Source organism: Rutilus rutilus (assembly GCF_951802725.1).
Source record: "Rutilus rutilus genome assembly, chromosome: 8".
Taxonomy (NCBI): Eukaryota; Metazoa; Chordata; class Actinopteri; order Cypriniformes; family Leuciscidae; genus Rutilus; species Rutilus rutilus.
This window is the reverse complement of record NC_140222.1, coordinates 18,051,009-18,068,315: the sequence shown is the minus strand read 5'-3', so window position 1 is coordinate 18,068,315 and position 17,307 is coordinate 18,051,009. Positions and strand designations below refer to the sequence as shown.

General features: G+C 35.6%; 2 protein-coding genes across 6 annotated transcripts in view; one reads left to right on the top strand and one right to left on the bottom strand.

Moving 5' to 3' along the window:
• Positions 1–17,307, bottom strand: part of LOC311294848 (uncharacterized protein) — a 55,598-nt gene that overhangs the window by 14,123 nt on the left and 24,168 nt on the right. The gene's annotated exons all lie outside the window — the stretch shown is intronic.
• LOC311294844 (uncharacterized protein) overlaps positions 1–17,307 on the top strand; it is a 40,395-nt gene that overhangs the window by 745 nt on the left and 22,343 nt on the right. For all 3 annotated transcript variants that reach the window (XM_084415887.1, XM_084415886.1, XM_084415885.1), the window contains exons 2-6: positions 9,803–10,123; positions 11,848–12,177; positions 13,195–13,323; positions 14,027–14,347; positions 16,343–16,630. In XM_084415887.1, the coding sequence (XP_084272013.1) occupies positions 9,803–10,123; positions 11,848–12,177; positions 13,195–13,323; positions 14,027–14,347; positions 16,343–16,630 (1,389 nt within the window). The remainder of the gene's footprint in view (positions 1–9,802; positions 10,124–11,847; positions 12,178–13,194; positions 13,324–14,026; positions 14,348–16,342; positions 16,631–17,307) is intronic.

Below are 17,307 nucleotides of genomic sequence, written 5' to 3'. Positions count from 1 at the left end.
GAAAAATTGGCCCTTTATTTTACTATTTTTTTATTATTATGTATTTCATAAAAACAGGCAATATACCATTAAATAATTTGATTTCTCCAGCTCAGGTATCAAAGGCACACTTTTTATAATACTTTATATTTAATTTTTTTGGTGCTCGATGCAACCCTGTTACCAATACTCAGGAACCCGAAAAAAGTATATTTGAAGAGTTCAGATGCAAAAGCCTCTAAGTGCCATCTGAAATTTTCTTCTAGAATGATCATTTTTATCAAGCTCGTATATTTAAGTTCAGTAATTTCACTTAAATGGCAATGCAAATTACCTATTAATTGTCATTTAAGTGAAATTACTTATCTTAAATATACAAGCTTTATAAAAATGATCATTCTAGAAGAAAATTTCAGATGGCACTTAGAGGCTTTTGCATCTGAACTCTTCATTTATTGATTTTTTTTAAATATAATTTCCTGCCATTAGGTATAGAAAGTCACAATTACTCTATATAAATATTTGATTTTAGATATCACTTGATTTAAATTCATTTCAGTATCTTTTGAGTTCCATCTTTGCCAAATTTTTAACTTTTGACATGTTTAATTTGACTGATTTCAGCATATATTTTCAAGTATTTGCTATAATGCATATAATCCTTCAAACTATGGTAAGGACAATAGCTCAAGCCCCTGTGAGCTAAAAAAGTTAATTTATTATTATTTTAATAAAAAATATACGGTAACAGGGTTGCGAAATGTTACAGGGATTGATAGATTACTTTTGATTAAAGATCAGGTCAATAATGTGACAAATGCTCAGGAAACACAGGAACATTGTTGAATAACATTTAATAGCATCTTATAACAGTCCATCCATCAAGAACAAGAACCCTATAGATATCAATTTCAAAAACCTTTAATGCCTATTAACCTGATGTATATAAAATGAGCTCAAAATGATTTGGTAACACTTAACAATGAAGGGCAGTTTGGCCAGATAAGCGTTAATGAGCAAAGTGCTTTTTAAGTGCTTATTACCTCTACCTGGTTGACATAAAAGGGGAAACAAATATATTCTGTAAAATGCAGTATGTAAAAATTCAGATACAGTTTTAAAGCTGATATATTTTTATTACTTAGCTCACTTTCCTCATCTTTAGATATTTTTTCTCACATTGAGGACAATATTAAGATTGGGATTTAGATTTAATATTTAGATTTAAATTTCAGATTTAGATTTTAAATTTAATATTTGGATTTAATATTTAGATTTTATTAAATTTTTTTAAACATATTGTTGACAATTGCAAAGAACATGTTTTACACAAATTTCTGTCTAAAATGTGAGAAAAAATAGCAAAATGTGAGGAAAGTCAGCTAAATAATTAAAATATATCAGCTATAAAATTGTATCAGAATTTTTTAATCTGGCACCCCATAGTAATACATTAATAACATGAAATGTATGCTAAATTATAATCAAAATTATATGAATTATTTAGCTTAATGTAATGGGTGTTATATTTGTTAATTTCACTCAAATTCTCTCCCTTTGTTATTATCATTTGTTATATTTCTTTCATTATTTTGTATTCTGGAATTATTATTTTAATATTTCGTTAATTTATTCTTCTAATATTGATTTCTATTAATTAAGATGCTAAATATTTAGTTTGTAATAGGTGTGTGGTTCCTTTAAAGGAACACTTCGACTTTTTGGGACTTTAGCTTATTCACCGTATCCCCCAGAGTGAGATCAGTCCATACATACCTTTTTCATCTCAGTGCGTGCTTTAAGTCTGTTTGACTCACCCACCGCTAGCCTAGCTTAGCACAAAGACTGGAGGTAAACGGCTCCAGCTAGCATACTAATCCCAATAAGTGACAAAATAACGCCAACATTTTCCTATGTACATGTTGTGATTTGTATAGTCACAGTGTGTACAAATAACAAGGTCATATGAGACATAGCCATTTTTTAAACGTTTAAATACTGGGAACTATTTTCTCAGAAGGCGAAGCACTGCTAACTTCTGCGGAGTGATTAGCGCAGCACCCGAGAAGCGCCGTGAGGAGGAGCAGAGAGTTCGCTCAGAGTTAGAGTAATAGAGTCAGCAATTACTAGTAAATGAAAAGTTTACAATCATGGGTGTTCACTGTATTGTAAAGAGATGCGACAATAAACAGGGGAGACCAGGTAATAGGCAATTGTCCCTTATCAGTGGACTGAAGGAGATTCAACCCTGTTACTCTAATTATGGTAACAGGGTTGCGAGTAACAGGGTTGCAAATTAATGCTAATGTTAGCTTTTTCTCATGAATAGAAACTAGCTGTTTAGCTAGCTCTAACTGTCATCTTTAGGACAAACTTACTTATGTAAAAAAAGAAGAAGAATACCTTCAAATTAATTTGTCTTATTATGATAATAAGTGTAACAGGGTTGCATTTGTTAGAATGACACATTCAATCAAGGCTAAAAATTGTATAATAACATGAAAAATCGAAGAGAGAATATACCTTTGTTCTACCCATTCTGGCGGCAAACTGCTTAGTGATGTAATTTCCTGTGTATCATGTCACTGTTTTTTTCTTCTTCTGCCAGTCTAAATATTTCGGTAACAGGGTTGCACGATGTTGGGGACATAACTTTATTGCAACATTTGCAATAAATTGATATGAGAAAAATGGCGGCAGTCAACGGGACAGGTGTGTCAGGAGCTCTCCTGGCACTTTTAGTTTTTGGAATTATTTTAAACCTCACAGAATCGGGACAGTTTGTAAACACACAGCAAGATTCCCATAATATATCAGTGTATCGAGAAACAACGTCAGTAAAGCATTTCGGATATGGAAAGCACATTTTAATGCAGACGTTTGTAAACACTGCTGTCGGCCGGGATCAACACAAGCGAAATAATGCAGTCCGGGGCAAACACCAAAGTGACAGTGGGATTATCATCATACTCTACCTGTTGCTGTCCGGAGATGTGCACCCGTGCCCAGGTCCGATTTTCCGGGACGCCAGCTGTAAGGCACCAGCGAGCGCACTAGTCGCCACTGAGGGGCTGGGCTCATTCGGCATCGACCGGCAGGTGGATCTATCAATGACGGGGAGCGAAGATCTCGGACGAAGCGGGCTGAGACGCCGGGCTTGGTGAGTGCTGAGAGCCTTGACTGGCCATCTTTCAGCGCGTGGACCGACGGCGGCGGGGCTGTCGCCGTTGAGGAGCAAACAACTACTACAAATTCCTTGCCCTGCGTTTCTGACCCTACTCGATCATATCGTGCGGATGTCAAGGTAACTGGTCATTGCGCTCAAGGTAAGCGTGAAAATCTGCACGATACAACCCACAGTCGTTTCAAAAACATTATAAACCCTGCTTTGAAAAAACACCGCAAACTGAACTTTTTTAAAACTGTCAATCACTCTCGACTGATCTGGGAGCAACAACATGTACTTCTTCAAACTTTGGGCTGAGGCTACGGATGTTCATATGCCCTCCAAATAGACCCCTTGGTTTGAGTTCATCTTCTTATTAACTCCAACTTAGATTTTTTAGGTCTGACAGAATCTTGGTTACATAAAAACTCTCCATCTGCTGCATTACATGTACCAGGGTATAATATTTTTAGACGGGACAGATGTGAGGGAAGAGGGGGAGGGGTAATGATTTACATAAAAGATCACATTAACTGTCAGCAGATATGTTGGCCTTTTGACCATGATTTGGAGTGTATTGGGGTGAATATACTGCTCTCACCTGAAATGTCTTTTGTATTAATTATTGTATATCGTCCACCCTCCTCTAATAATGATTTCTATATCACTTTTAAAAAGCTACTTCAAGCATGTGATTTTAAAACTGAGGTAATACTGCTTGGTGATCTTAACTGTAACTGGCTTAATAAGACTAATAGGAAATCCCTTAAACAGATCACAGATAGTCTGGATTTTACTCAATTGTTGGAAGGTCCTACTAGAATAACCACATCGTCTCAGACACAGATAGATTTAATATTCAGTAACAAGCCTGAAAGAATTGTAAAAACATTTAATTTTATTACTGGACTGTCTGATCATAATCTGACTCTACTGTCGAGAAAACTTACAAAAAAGCGATTTCATCATTCTAATAAACCCGTGGAGCAACTTAGGATTCCTAAGAATGAAATGGATAATTTTCAAAAGGCAGTACAGCAGACTAATTGGATAGATATATTTACTGGGAATAACATAGAAGAAGTGAGTAAAATGTTTTCTACCAAGCTACAAAATCTAGTTAAGGAGTTTACTAGAAAGGTAAAAGGAAAGAAAAAAGCAAATGTACTCCCCTGGCTCAATACTGAAATATTTAATTTGATGAAAGAAAGAGACTCCGCTTTAAAAAGATCATTAAAAACAAAATTAAATAGTGATAGGCATAGGTTCACTTCATTACGTAATCAAGTGATTAAAGTGATAAGAAAGGCTAAAGCCAATTTTTTTATGACAATTATTAATGAGGGAAAAGGTAACACAAAACTGATCTGGGAACAGATCAAGAATGTGATGGGAATTAGCCATAAGATTAGAAACCAGTTAGAATTTAACCTGAATGGTAAAATAATTCAAGACCCAGCTCAAATAGCTGTAGCTTTTAATGAATATTTTATTAATTCTGTGAATGAAATCACACAGAATTTTTCCCTAATAACTGGAAATGTTGTCACAATAGATGAAAGCATGCCTTCTTTTAGCATTCAACCTATCTGTGAAGTAAAAATTCAGGCAATTATTAATTCTCTTAAAATCTCATCAACAAAAGATATTTATGGAATGGACTCGAAAATGCTTAAATGCCTGAAAGAACATCTATCTTACCCTATCACACAAATTTTTAATCAGTCAGTACTAGAGGGGATATTTCCAACCACCTGGAAGACTGCAATTGTAATTCCCATATTTAAGTCAAATGACCCACGGAACATATCTAACTACCGCCCAATTAGTATTCTACCAGTGGTCTCTAAGGTTGCTGAAAAATGTGTATCAGAGCAGCTTGTGTCTTTTCTTAATAATAGTCCCTTCACACTTCATCCGATGCAGTTTGGCTTCCGGGCCCATCACTCCGCAGAAACGGCCGACTGTTACTTTTTAGAGACTGTTAGAGCAATGGTGGACAAGGGAGGTGTTGTTGGCGCTGTGTTTTTAGACCTCCGTAAAGCATTTGACACAGTCAACCATCAGGTCCTTATTGCCAAACTCTCTACTTTTAATTTTTCCCCCTCTGCAATTAAATGGTTTGAGTCATATTTAACTGGTAGAACTCAATTTGTTTCTGTGAACACCCATCGTTCACTAGCTCTTAATTTATGCACAGGGGTGCCACAAGGATCAATACTTGGCCCGCTTTTGTTTAGTTTATATATTAATGATTTGCCATCAGTTTGCCCTGATATCAATACAATAATGTATGCGGACGATACCGTAATTTATGTGCATGCCAAGACAAAAAATCTGGCTGCCACAAAATTGACCAAAGCCATGGACCAGATCACCAATTGGCTAAATCGTTCATGTCTTCAATTAAATGTAGATAAAACTGTGGGAATGTTTTTTACAAAAAGACAATGTAATAGTGTGTCAAACATATCAATTTCGGGTCAAAACATTACTATTGTGCCACAATTTAAATATCTGGGCGTTATTATTGATTCGAATCTCTCTTTTAAAACACATATTAAGAAAGTCTGCAATAGGGTCAAGTTTAGTTTAGCTAATTTTAGATATATTAGAAGTGCCCTTACTTTTAATGCTGCTAAATTATTTATGGATGCAATGATTATGTCACATCTAACATATTGTCTGACAAGCTGGGGACAAACTAACAGCTCATCACTTAAGCCACTAGCAACTATTTATAAAAAAACTCTTAAAATTTTGGACCAGAAGCCTAACAGTTTACACCATTGTATAATTCTTAAAAACTATAAACTGCTGAGCTGGGAAAATGTAATCAAATATAAAAATATTTGTCTGGTTCACAAAATTTTACATAATACCGCTCCGCCTCCTTTCAATTCATTCATAATCCAACGTAATAACAGTAGTCATAATACCAGAAGCACCACACGTGGCGACCTAGTAATCCCACTCAGAAAAAGTACATTTGGTCAATTATCATTTTCATTTACTGCAATACATAACTGGAATTCATTGCCCATTACAATTAAAAACATACATATGTATTCGACTTTTATTGCACACCTTAAAAATTGGCTAATCGACAATTACACCTGCACACATTAATATGCTAGATGTGATGTGCACACTAGATGTGAAATGATCATGCTTCTGCCACTTGATCTCTGCTGGCTGCTTCAATGCTATGTCCTGTATGTGCTTCAATGTGGCCTATTTTTTTGTGTCAATTTTCTCTAGTTTATTGCTTGACCTGCTTTTATGTCTTTGCAATTTGTGCTTGCTTGTCTGTTTCAATTTTGTGCCACCTTGTTTGTTTGTCTAAGCTCTTGCTTAAGCCTTGTTTTAATTGTAATGTATTTATTGATGTATGCCAATTAACAACTGGCTGGGGACTACAGCTGGAAATTAGCCGTAGAGGCTAAAGCTGCTCTTTTCATTAAAAAGAGGTTGTCCACATTATTATAAACCAATAAACTAAACATTTCTATTATTTAAAATATTTATATCAATTAAAAAAATGCTTTAACAATTAAAAGAGGCAAATATAAACAGAATCATACAAAAAAAAGGGATATTTAAAATGTATTTTAACAGTTATATTTAACATTCAATTTGGTCATCTAGAAGGTGGGACAAGAGAAAAATGGCATTTAAGTGGGTACTAGAGACTTTTTTTTATTTTCATTAATATTTAGGAAAAGAAAAATCTTGAAGTCTATATATATTTAGTTTCAGGACAAGTGTTTTTTACACAGTGATTTTTGTGTTATTTTAGTGTTTTTTGCATATTATACATAGATTATTTGAAATTTCATAGGTGGGACATGAAATGTCCTCCAATTCTGGAATGACCCGTGTGTTGGCAGTGTGTGAGCAAAACCACCCTAGAATGATATAAATCCACCCCGTGTTTTTTTTACAATCTCAATAAATCATAAGCACTGTCTCAGAATGAGCTGTTCTCAGATTCGGCGCAATGTGACGTAGAATTGAGCAGGCCCCACCCACGACTGTTGAGTGACACTTCAGTTTGAGCCTAGACCCGCCCTGAGTCAGCTGGACACAGAGTCCGCCATTGTTCGACGCTTGAGCAGCTGTAGACAAGAATGTCTCCTAAGCGATTGAGGTGTTTTGTTGATGGATGTAAGAATGAACATAGCAGTCTTCATTTACTCTCGTTGTTACTCAAGGATGGATCTGTACTGTTTGTGATCAAGCTTACACTCTCCGGAGCAACAGGCCTAACGTGACTGGACACGGAAGAAATGAAAGTGCGAGCGCGCTCTTTATGACAGCTCTTCGAGTCATTTTACGGATATAAGGTTTACCAGTTTATTTAGCACCCACTGAAAAGGTGTGTATATTTGTTTACTGTTAGTTGTAACGAGTGTTTTGTGTACTTCGCTGTGTATGTTGTTGATAATGAAAGGGAGAGAGAGAGATAGAGTTTATGGATAAGACTAGGGCTGGGTATCGATTCAGATGTTACAATTCGATTCGATTTCGATTCACAAGCTCTCAATTCGATTCGATTCTCGATCCGATTTTCGATTCCGATTATCGATTCGATTTTGATTGTAAATTAGATTTCGATTCGACTCAATGAATATTTAATACAAATCCTATATTTATTAAAAAAAGAAAAAGAAAAGAAAAGTGAACATAAGTTTTCAAGTGTTTAATAAAAATAAATTAAGAGCTACAAACCTGTATATTAAACTCTTTTTTTATTTTAGGTACAATTGGGTACAATTAAAACAGAACCCAACTCTATATTTCAAATTCAATGAATAGACAGGATTTTGATGCAAGATGAAAAATTGATGCTGAAAATTGGACAAGTCAGAACAGTCGCATGTCTTTATCAAACAGGTTAACAATCCTCACATAAACCCATATAAAAACATTGCATATCATTTTCATCTGTGCCCTTTCTGTCTAACAGCAAGGCCATATACAGAAATTGAATGAAGTTATATAACAGTCTGCGGTGCACTAATTATAAATTATATATAGACTAATCAAAGTTACAAAAGTTCTTTAGTCAAGAGCAGTGAGTGTTTTTGTCTGTTCCCTTTGTTCTTTGATTAACTTTAACGGCAGAGATAATAATTAGTGGCTACTGTGTACTGTCCCTTTAAGACCAGCCGCTGTTCTCAGAGACGCGGATCTCACACGCGCCTCGTTCTCTCAAGAGTCATAACTCTTCACGTTCATCATAAGACTGCTCTTATGTTATGAAAATACTCAACAAAAAGACAATTTGGCATAATTGTGTGTGTTATTGTTCGTTCAAGCGCGAAAGATAACTCTATTCTGGGCTGTCTTGTGCGCACGCACGATATCATCGCAAGTTTTTCTGTCACAGTCTCGACATTCACAGGCAGCGAGCTCTTTTTTGTCTTGTCGCGCATGAATGGTTTAAAAGCGTTTGCATGAATAAGATCTAGTGTTACATGAATACATGTAACACTAGCCAAAGGATGACAAAAAAATAACAGATGCTGCATTAATTGTGTTAAAAGCCAAAATTTGTTTATTTCATATAAAATCGCAGCATTTTGCGCCATATAGCCTAATTGCTTATAGGCTTGACATCGCGATTGCGATATGATTAAACGTTCAGCACTAGTTGAGGTTATTTTATGATTTAGATAAAACTAACATAAAATCTCACAGCATTAGCTATAAAATGGAGTTTGCAAGCCTATATGAACAGTGGAGGAAAACTACTTGGGTAACGTTAATAGATTAAATAAACATGGAAAAAAATCGATTCTTGGCGTTTGAGAATCGATTTTGAATCGACCACATTTTAAAAAACGATTAATCGAAAAATCGATTTTTTTGCCCAGCCCTAGATAAGACTTTAATGCGCACTTCTTATACTATGTTTATTCAGCTCTTACAGAGATTCTCTGGAGTAAAACGCTCATCTTTTGTGTGATGTACAGTAAACTTCACTGAACTCATCAGTATATTTTGGTCATCATTCGGACGGGTTTTGCTACAGCAGGCTTGTATTAGTGGATAAAAGCAGATGACAAATAAGTTATAACCATAATTAAACTAAACTATACCTGTTCTATGTCCATACAGCATATATTCTCTGGCTCTGTGGGCATTATTGTCCGACTCCGAGTCGAAATGAACACCGCAGCTGAGAGTTTCTGTTCTGATATTATATCAGATGAGATTGTCCTGGCTCTGAGCGAGCTCGTGAGGCTCCGCCCCCTGTGCTGTGCAGCAGCAGTTAATTTGCATTTAAAGGGCACACACTAAAACAGCGCGTTTTTCTGAGCCCCAAAAAATTACAATTTAAACATGCTGTAAAAAATGATCTGTTGGGTATTTTGAGCTGAAACTTCACATACATACTCTGGGGACATCAGAGACTTATTTTACATCTTGTGAAAAGAGTCATAATAGGTGCCCTTTAACAAAAAAAAAGTGAATTTGCTGTAATTCCTATTATTTCTGGAATGTGTTCATTTACAGGATCTAACCAATTCTACCATAGCCAGTAAAGTTAGCTTTTTTATATGAATTCTATTTTGAACACCATTAACATCAGGAAAAAGGCCTGTGGTAGAGTCTGATCTGTATCTGCATAACTGATGATTTCTGCTCTAGGTGTGTGTGGTGCAGAGACGGAGGCTGTGATGGAGGGAGATTCTGTCACTCTACACACTGATCTCACTGACATACGGAACGATGATACCATACTGTGGCTGTTTGGACCTAAAGACTCTGTCATATCTCAAATAACGAGAAAGCGTGACTTGAACTCCATTTATTTCACAGATGATGTGAGATTCAGAGGCAGATTACAGGTGGACCAAAACACTGGATCTCTCACCATCAGAAACACCAGAATCAGACATTCAGGACAATATAAACTCATCATCTCTAGAGAAAAGGATACGATAAAGATATTTAATGTGACTGTCTTTGGTGAGTAGGCTATCCCATGTCTTTCAATGTAACAATGATCCGGTTTAGATTAGCACTGACTGTGTTAATAATAAGATCATTCTATTATTTATAATAAACCATCTCAGACACCACAAGATACATCAAAAATGTGACATGTTGCCTGTTATAAAACATGATTACACTTTATTTTAAGGTGACGTTGTTACATTGTTACTCAAATAAGAACTGAGTAATATTAATTAACTACTCTAGAGTTTGGTTTAGGGTTTAGTTAATTGTAATTATGCACAATTTACTGGTACTATAGTAACCACATGTAGTAATGTGTTACCACATCACCTTAAGATAAAGTGTTACCTAAAAGATTTATAAGAGTGACCCACTCATTTTTACTCACATGAAATTACTTAAAGGGTTACTTCAGGATTTAGCATTAAGCTTTGTATTAGTAGAAAACCTGTAGTATTTTCGAATTACCATGCTTTCCACCCTCATATCCCCCTGAGACAAGAGATTTATGTATTTTTTGTCTGGAAAAAATCCTCCGATGACGCAAAAATCGTCATTTTGCGTCATCGGAGGATTTTCTGGCCAGAGGCTAAAGACTACAGGCAGTAGATGGCGTTGTTCCGCATGTTTTCAGCCCGCCCATACAGGGTGGGATCTCACTCACAGAATGTACACAGTGTCAGCTGTCTTTCTGTGGAAGCTAAGCTAGCAGGCTCTTGTTCTGTGGAGAAAGCTGAATAGTAGGAGAAAGCTGAGTAAGTAACCATCCTCCTTTTCCCGGACTTGTCCGGCGGGCGAGATCGTTCAAAATGTACGGGATTCAGCTTTTGCTTTCTGCGGTCGCTATTCCTTGTTTACATGCACACCTTTTGTTTCAATCTAACTGAATTCATTCCGATTGGTGAATTTGAATGTAGTGTTTACATGAACGCTAAACAAGTGATCGGTTGATGTGCGTTTTACCATTGCTAAGAAAAATTCCCGCTCCTCCGTGAGAGATGCGAGACCCGGCGCGTCTCAGTAATGACGCCACCGGCCTCGCGCCGTTCTCCCGCGGCCGTCAGCCTCGTCCTGCTCGCCACAGTAAACATGATGAATTAATGGCCACTGTAGAACGCAAAAGCCGAATCCCGGACATTTTGGGCTATCTCTAAATCCCTCGCAAACTCTTCACGTAGGCTAGCTTTGTTGTGTTAAACTGCGCACTCTTACCGGTAGGCGTGGCCTCCTAAGACAGCGAAGCAAGTGCATTCTGGGAGTTGTTGTCTTTCATCCACATAAGCCAAAAATACATTTTCTGGCTTTTCTCAGTCTAGAAAGCTCCAAATTCAAAATTTTCTTCACATTTCTTCTACTTAAATGACCTATTTTAAATACACATTCATCTTCCCAGAGGTGAAGTATCCCTTTAATTTATAAGGTCTATATTTATGCACACATATTATATGTCAATCAGTTAACTCAAACTGAGACAGTATGATGTTTCTTTCTGTGTCACATGACAGTGTGATCTGTTATCTGTCAAAACGTCAATGTTTATGATCTTATGTAGCAATACAAGCAGAAATAGGCTTTTTATTAGCTTTATTATTAACATTTCTCTTCAAAAGCTGTAAATATCTGAGTGATGGCTATATATAAATTACATTTACAATTAATTTAAATGTACTCTTTCCAGATACAGAGTAAATTTTTTAATCTCTTGCTGAGAAACTGTTTCTGCTTGTTTCCAGGTGTTGTTGGTAAGACAGATGAAGTGAAGACAGTGTCAGTGTCAGTGAAGGAGGGAAAGTCTGTCACTCTAAAGACTGATGTTGAAGTAAAGAGAGACGATCTGATCGTGTGGAGGTTTGGAGATAAAGGAATTCTCCTGGCTACAATTGATGTAGAAACTAACGAGACCTCATTAAACGAAGCTGATAAGAGATTCAGAGACCGACTGAAACTGGATTATCAAACTGGATCTCTGACCATCACAAACACCAGAACCGAACACAGTGGACTTTATGAACTACAGATCAGAGGCAGTGAGAGCTCACAGCAATTCCTTCTTTCTGTCAATGGTGAGTCTTCATTAGTCATTCAATGTATTGGCATGCAGTATTATTAAATCAGATGCTTGGATTAAAATTAGACTCTTGGACACAGCATTTGTGTTTGTGTTCTTGTCATGTTGATGAAGTTAATTTCAGTGGTCACACAAAAGGGTCTGATATAATGACCTAAAAAAGCCTTATAATTCCTCATGTTTCTTATTTTTCATAGAATATTTTTTAAATATATTTTAAAAAAAAAATTGTATGTTAGATTTCCTGTCCTCTCAAAACACTAACTTTTATATTATATTATATTATATTATATTATATTATATTATATTATATTATATTATATCATATTATATTATATTATATCATATTATATTTAAAGCCTATCATGTTTACATCGAAAACCTACTCTTAACTATTGTAAAACTATTTGAACATATTGAAATACACCAGTGTTTAAACATTTAGGGTTTGGGGTACATTTTATATATAGTCAATATTATTGGTCAATATTATATATATATTATTTATAATATACAATATTTTATATATATTTATATAAAAGTTTGCATTGGAACTTTTGATTCTCCTTCGTCTTCTTCTGCCTGCAACACACCGTGACAATAATAATCAGAAATGTTTCTTGAGCATCAAATCAGCATATTAGTCTGAAGGATCATGTGACACTGAAGACAGTAATGATGCTGAAAATTGAGCTTTTTCATCGCAAGAATAAATGACATTTTAAAATATATTCAAATAGAAAACATTATTTTAAATTGTAATAATATTTCAGAAAATGTACTGGGTTTTTTTTTCTGTATTGTTGGTCAAATAAATTCAGCTGGTGAGCAGAAGGGACTTTTTCAAAAACATGAAAACATCTACAGACCACAAACATTTGAATGGTAGTTTATGTCAGAAAATCATCATGATAACTAATTTAGGGAAATGCCTTCTCATAATAATATGATTCATACAGAGAAATGATCAACTTCAAACTGAGATTAAAAATGAATGACTGTCTCTCTTTAGCTGTTCCAGATCCGGGTCTGTCTCCAGGTGGAATAGCAGGAATAGTTGTTGCATTTCTGCTGGTTCTGGTTGTAGTTGTAGTTGTGATTTACCTTCACTGCACAATCTCTAAGCTAAAAGAACAAGTGGGTAAGTATTACAATTTATACAAGCTAGACAACAACATTGAGCCTAATTTATGCTATAGTAGCGTTTAAATGTGTTATATGATTTTTTGAATGGTTTCTTTTTTCTGATTGATCATTCTGCAATAATTAATGAACATCTGTGATTGTATTAGAGGAAATATACTGTCAGATTTACAATAGCTTCTCATATTAAGATCTGACACTATAATGCTTCAGATCACTGATGGAGTCCATTACTTGGTTCAGTGTTTTAAATGGGAAATTAGATGAAAAACATTTCAGCAGATAGTCTATTAAATTCTCTATTTGGAGCATAACATTTAGATTCTACATTTTGTCTCTTTTAAAAGCGTTTCCCTCGAGAGCTGAAGAATTATTTCATGTGTAAAAGTTGAATTGTGAATTTAATTGAATTTGTTTTGTGTGCCTGTAATCTCAGCTGGGTCTAAATAGGATTGTAATGGGGGTGTTAAATTCTGCATCAGCAGATTTTCTGTTTTCATATTTATTTTATAGAACCATCTTGATTCTGGGTGAATCAATTAATTCTCACAAGGCATCGTTGTACAGTTCATATTTAATTAATTAATTTTCTAACATTATTTCTGCAATTGTAATTTCTGTATAAATGCATGCCACCTATATGCAGCACTTGACCTCATGAACACATTTCTGTTGTCCATTTCTATGTGTTGCTGTGATAGTGTCTGAGAACAAGAAAGTGGAGGAGGGAGACGATCTCTGTCTATGTAGTGGTGTCACTGAACTACACAAAGATGACAAGATACAGTGGTATTATAAAGATGAACGTGAAGACATTCTCATAGCTGAAATCAATAAAAAGACTATAAAGACCTCTATATGTGATGGTGCTGCTGAGAGATTCAGAAGCAAACTGACACTGAATCATCAGACTGGAGATCTCACCATCAGCAACATCAAAAGTTCTCATGCTGGACTCTATAGACTCAAGATCAGGAACAAAATGAGAACCAAACACAATGGATTCATTGTTACTGTGACTGGTGAGTGTATCAAGTCTTTAAATGTGTTAACGGTTTTGCACTAAAGGCTGGAATACACAACACGACTTTTGCCCACATTTACAGTCTAGACAAGTTGATGCTGTTGCCAAAAGTCAGAGCCAGATACATGCACTTATAGATCACCCATGACAGAACATGAAACACTCTTCAGGCTTGCTACAGTATGATGGGCACACACTCTGATTTCTTTAGCTTTAAAGTTTGATTCCATCCAGTTGGAGGATATCAAACATGTTTGATACTTTGAGCTGGTTTTAGAACACATATTGTTTTCATTTGTCACGCGTCTCCTCTCAGTTTGTTGTGTTCGTAATGACTTGAAAGTCTGATAATGTATGATGCCCAGTTTCTGCTATTTACAAAGTCAGCAAGTGTATGATGCCTATAGTGTTTAACCCTCATCCTTCCCTCGCAATGTGTAACAAATCCTTCCCTTGCGGGACCTTAAAATTTTGGTTCGGAATGCTTATTTTATTTGGAGATTTCTTTTTTGGTATTTTATTTATTTATTTACCTTTAAATTACTAGATTTTATCAATAAATAATAGGTAAAGAATAATTTAAGCACATTCTTTCAACTTCAATTCAAAATAACTCACAATTTCCAAGCATAACCCTTTCAATTTAGCACAAAATATCTTACATTGGGTGTCTTTGCCGACCTCTTGTGGGAAACCCCCCCAAATATAACATGATATTTTATGACTCTTGTACGGTGGCCGAGAGAGCTCAACGCGCTGCAACTGAAGAAAACACATGCAAATAGAAAATATTATATTATATTATAAGAGGTACAAATATGAGACGGTGCTGCGTTGTCATGGGAACATCCCAGGTGAAAATAATGAGGAAATTACATTGGCTTTCGCTGCTCCCTTCATCAAGTCCGTTCCAAACGGCTACATAATGGCACACAAGTGCCCCGCTCCCTCCAAAGTGCCCACTTCAAGGGCTCTGCCGTCGGCCCTTTTAAAGGAGTAACGTTAGGGCATAGGTAATGCTCACGAGCAATAAAAAACGTCCCAGCCGGGTCTGTCACTTATTGGGTTCCCCGGAAACATTTCCGTTGTGTTCTGTCCTAATTGCAGCGCGTTTCTGTATTTGGTTGTGTTGTGAACTTTTGCAGCGCGTTTCTGTATTTGGTTGTGTTGTGAACTTTTGCAGAGCGTTTCTGTATTTGGTTGTGTTGTGAGTATTTGGAGCACACATGTGTTGTAAAACTGATGAAGATGTTTTCTTAATTTGTAGGTGTTTTTCTATTTGCATGTGTTTTCTTCAGTTGCAGCGCGTTGAGCTCTCTCGGCCACCGTACTCTTGCTACTAGATGGCCTTATAGGTCTTAAAGTCAGTTCACTTCAGTATGCATTCAGATAATTTTTTGGTAAAGTTTTAGCATTTTTCGTTTGAATTTTTTGAATTTTTAGGTTTTTCCATGTATGCTGAAGCATTCCTCGCATTCCATTCATTCCTAAGGGGTTAAATTGACCCGTGAGAGAAGGATTTGTTACTTTTTAAAATGTAAAATTCACAAAACTCCTCGAATCCAGTCATTTTCGTGGTTCAACTGCAACAAAAGCCCTAGGGTCTTGGACCACTCTGATGAACAAAAAAAAAAAAAAGGTTTTGCATCAAATTAATGACCCGAGGACAGGATGACAGTGTATTGCATGAATAATGTAGAAAAATAGGAATGATCATGAATGACATATAGCCAAATAGTTTTATGACAATAAATCCATCATGTCATGGCTTAAACGTGTAATTACTACATCATATTTACTTCATGATTTGTGAATGTAGGTAATATAATTGTGTAGAGATTAGTTCATGGATAGTGCCTTTGGCTATCTCCAAACATGCCAGAATAGGTTAAAGAGTCATCTAAATGTATCTGATGTAGAAATTACAAACTAAAATCATTCACACTTTTTTCTTCTGCAACTCTCTGTTTCTGTGCTCTGCTGTGACATGAAGCCGAGACGAAATTAATGCCTGAGGGAAATGTCTTTCTCGAGACTGGTGTTGAAATCCAGCCAGATGATCTGATACTGTGGACGTTTGGACTCAAAAACTGTCTCGTTGCTAGTGCTGAATCAAGTACAACTTATATTTATGAGGGATTCAGAGACAAACTGAAGCTGGACAGGAATACTGGATCTCTGACCATCAAAAACAACAAAAACACAGAATATGGACATTATAAACTACAGATCATCAACAAAAAACAGACCACATTCAGGAGATTCATCGTGCTCGCCCCTGGTGAGTAGAACAACATTTATTATAACAACTATATATTTATTTTTACAGCAGTTCCAGTCCTTGAATCTGATTGGTCGAACAGAGTTCCAAGAGTTCCAGATTATGTGATTAGTTTTAAGATTTTAAAAAAGTTCTTCTAATAAAAGGATTTTTTTAAATTACATTTAAAAAACTAATTTAAAAAAAAGTGAAAGACACATTTTCACTAGTGGTCTCAGACTTTTGGATCCCACGTAATCCAGTGAGTGGATTTGTATACAGGTCAGATAAAATCATACACTGTGATTATAGTGTCTTCTTATTGTACATTGTATAATAACAAGTATAACTATATTAATAAGTTTGTCAAGACAAACTTTGATGTTGGCTTGAGAAATGTTAAATGCTTGAAGTTTGGCTTTCTCAAGCCAACATAATTATTTCTTCAGTGTCTGTTTTAAATAAGCAAAAATGTACAGTCAGCTGGTAATTATAACAAAATAAAGCCCATCAGGAGCAGTTCACATTCACATCTGTCAATCATTAAAATGGACAAATCTTCTGAAGCCAAAATTAATTCTAATTGAAGTATCAGTATCTACTCTATTACTTTTGTTCAAGGTTTTTGAGAACAAACATTTGTAGCAATTCATGTTGTAGAAATATGATCTGAGTTCTCAGAGAGCTGATTTTACAGT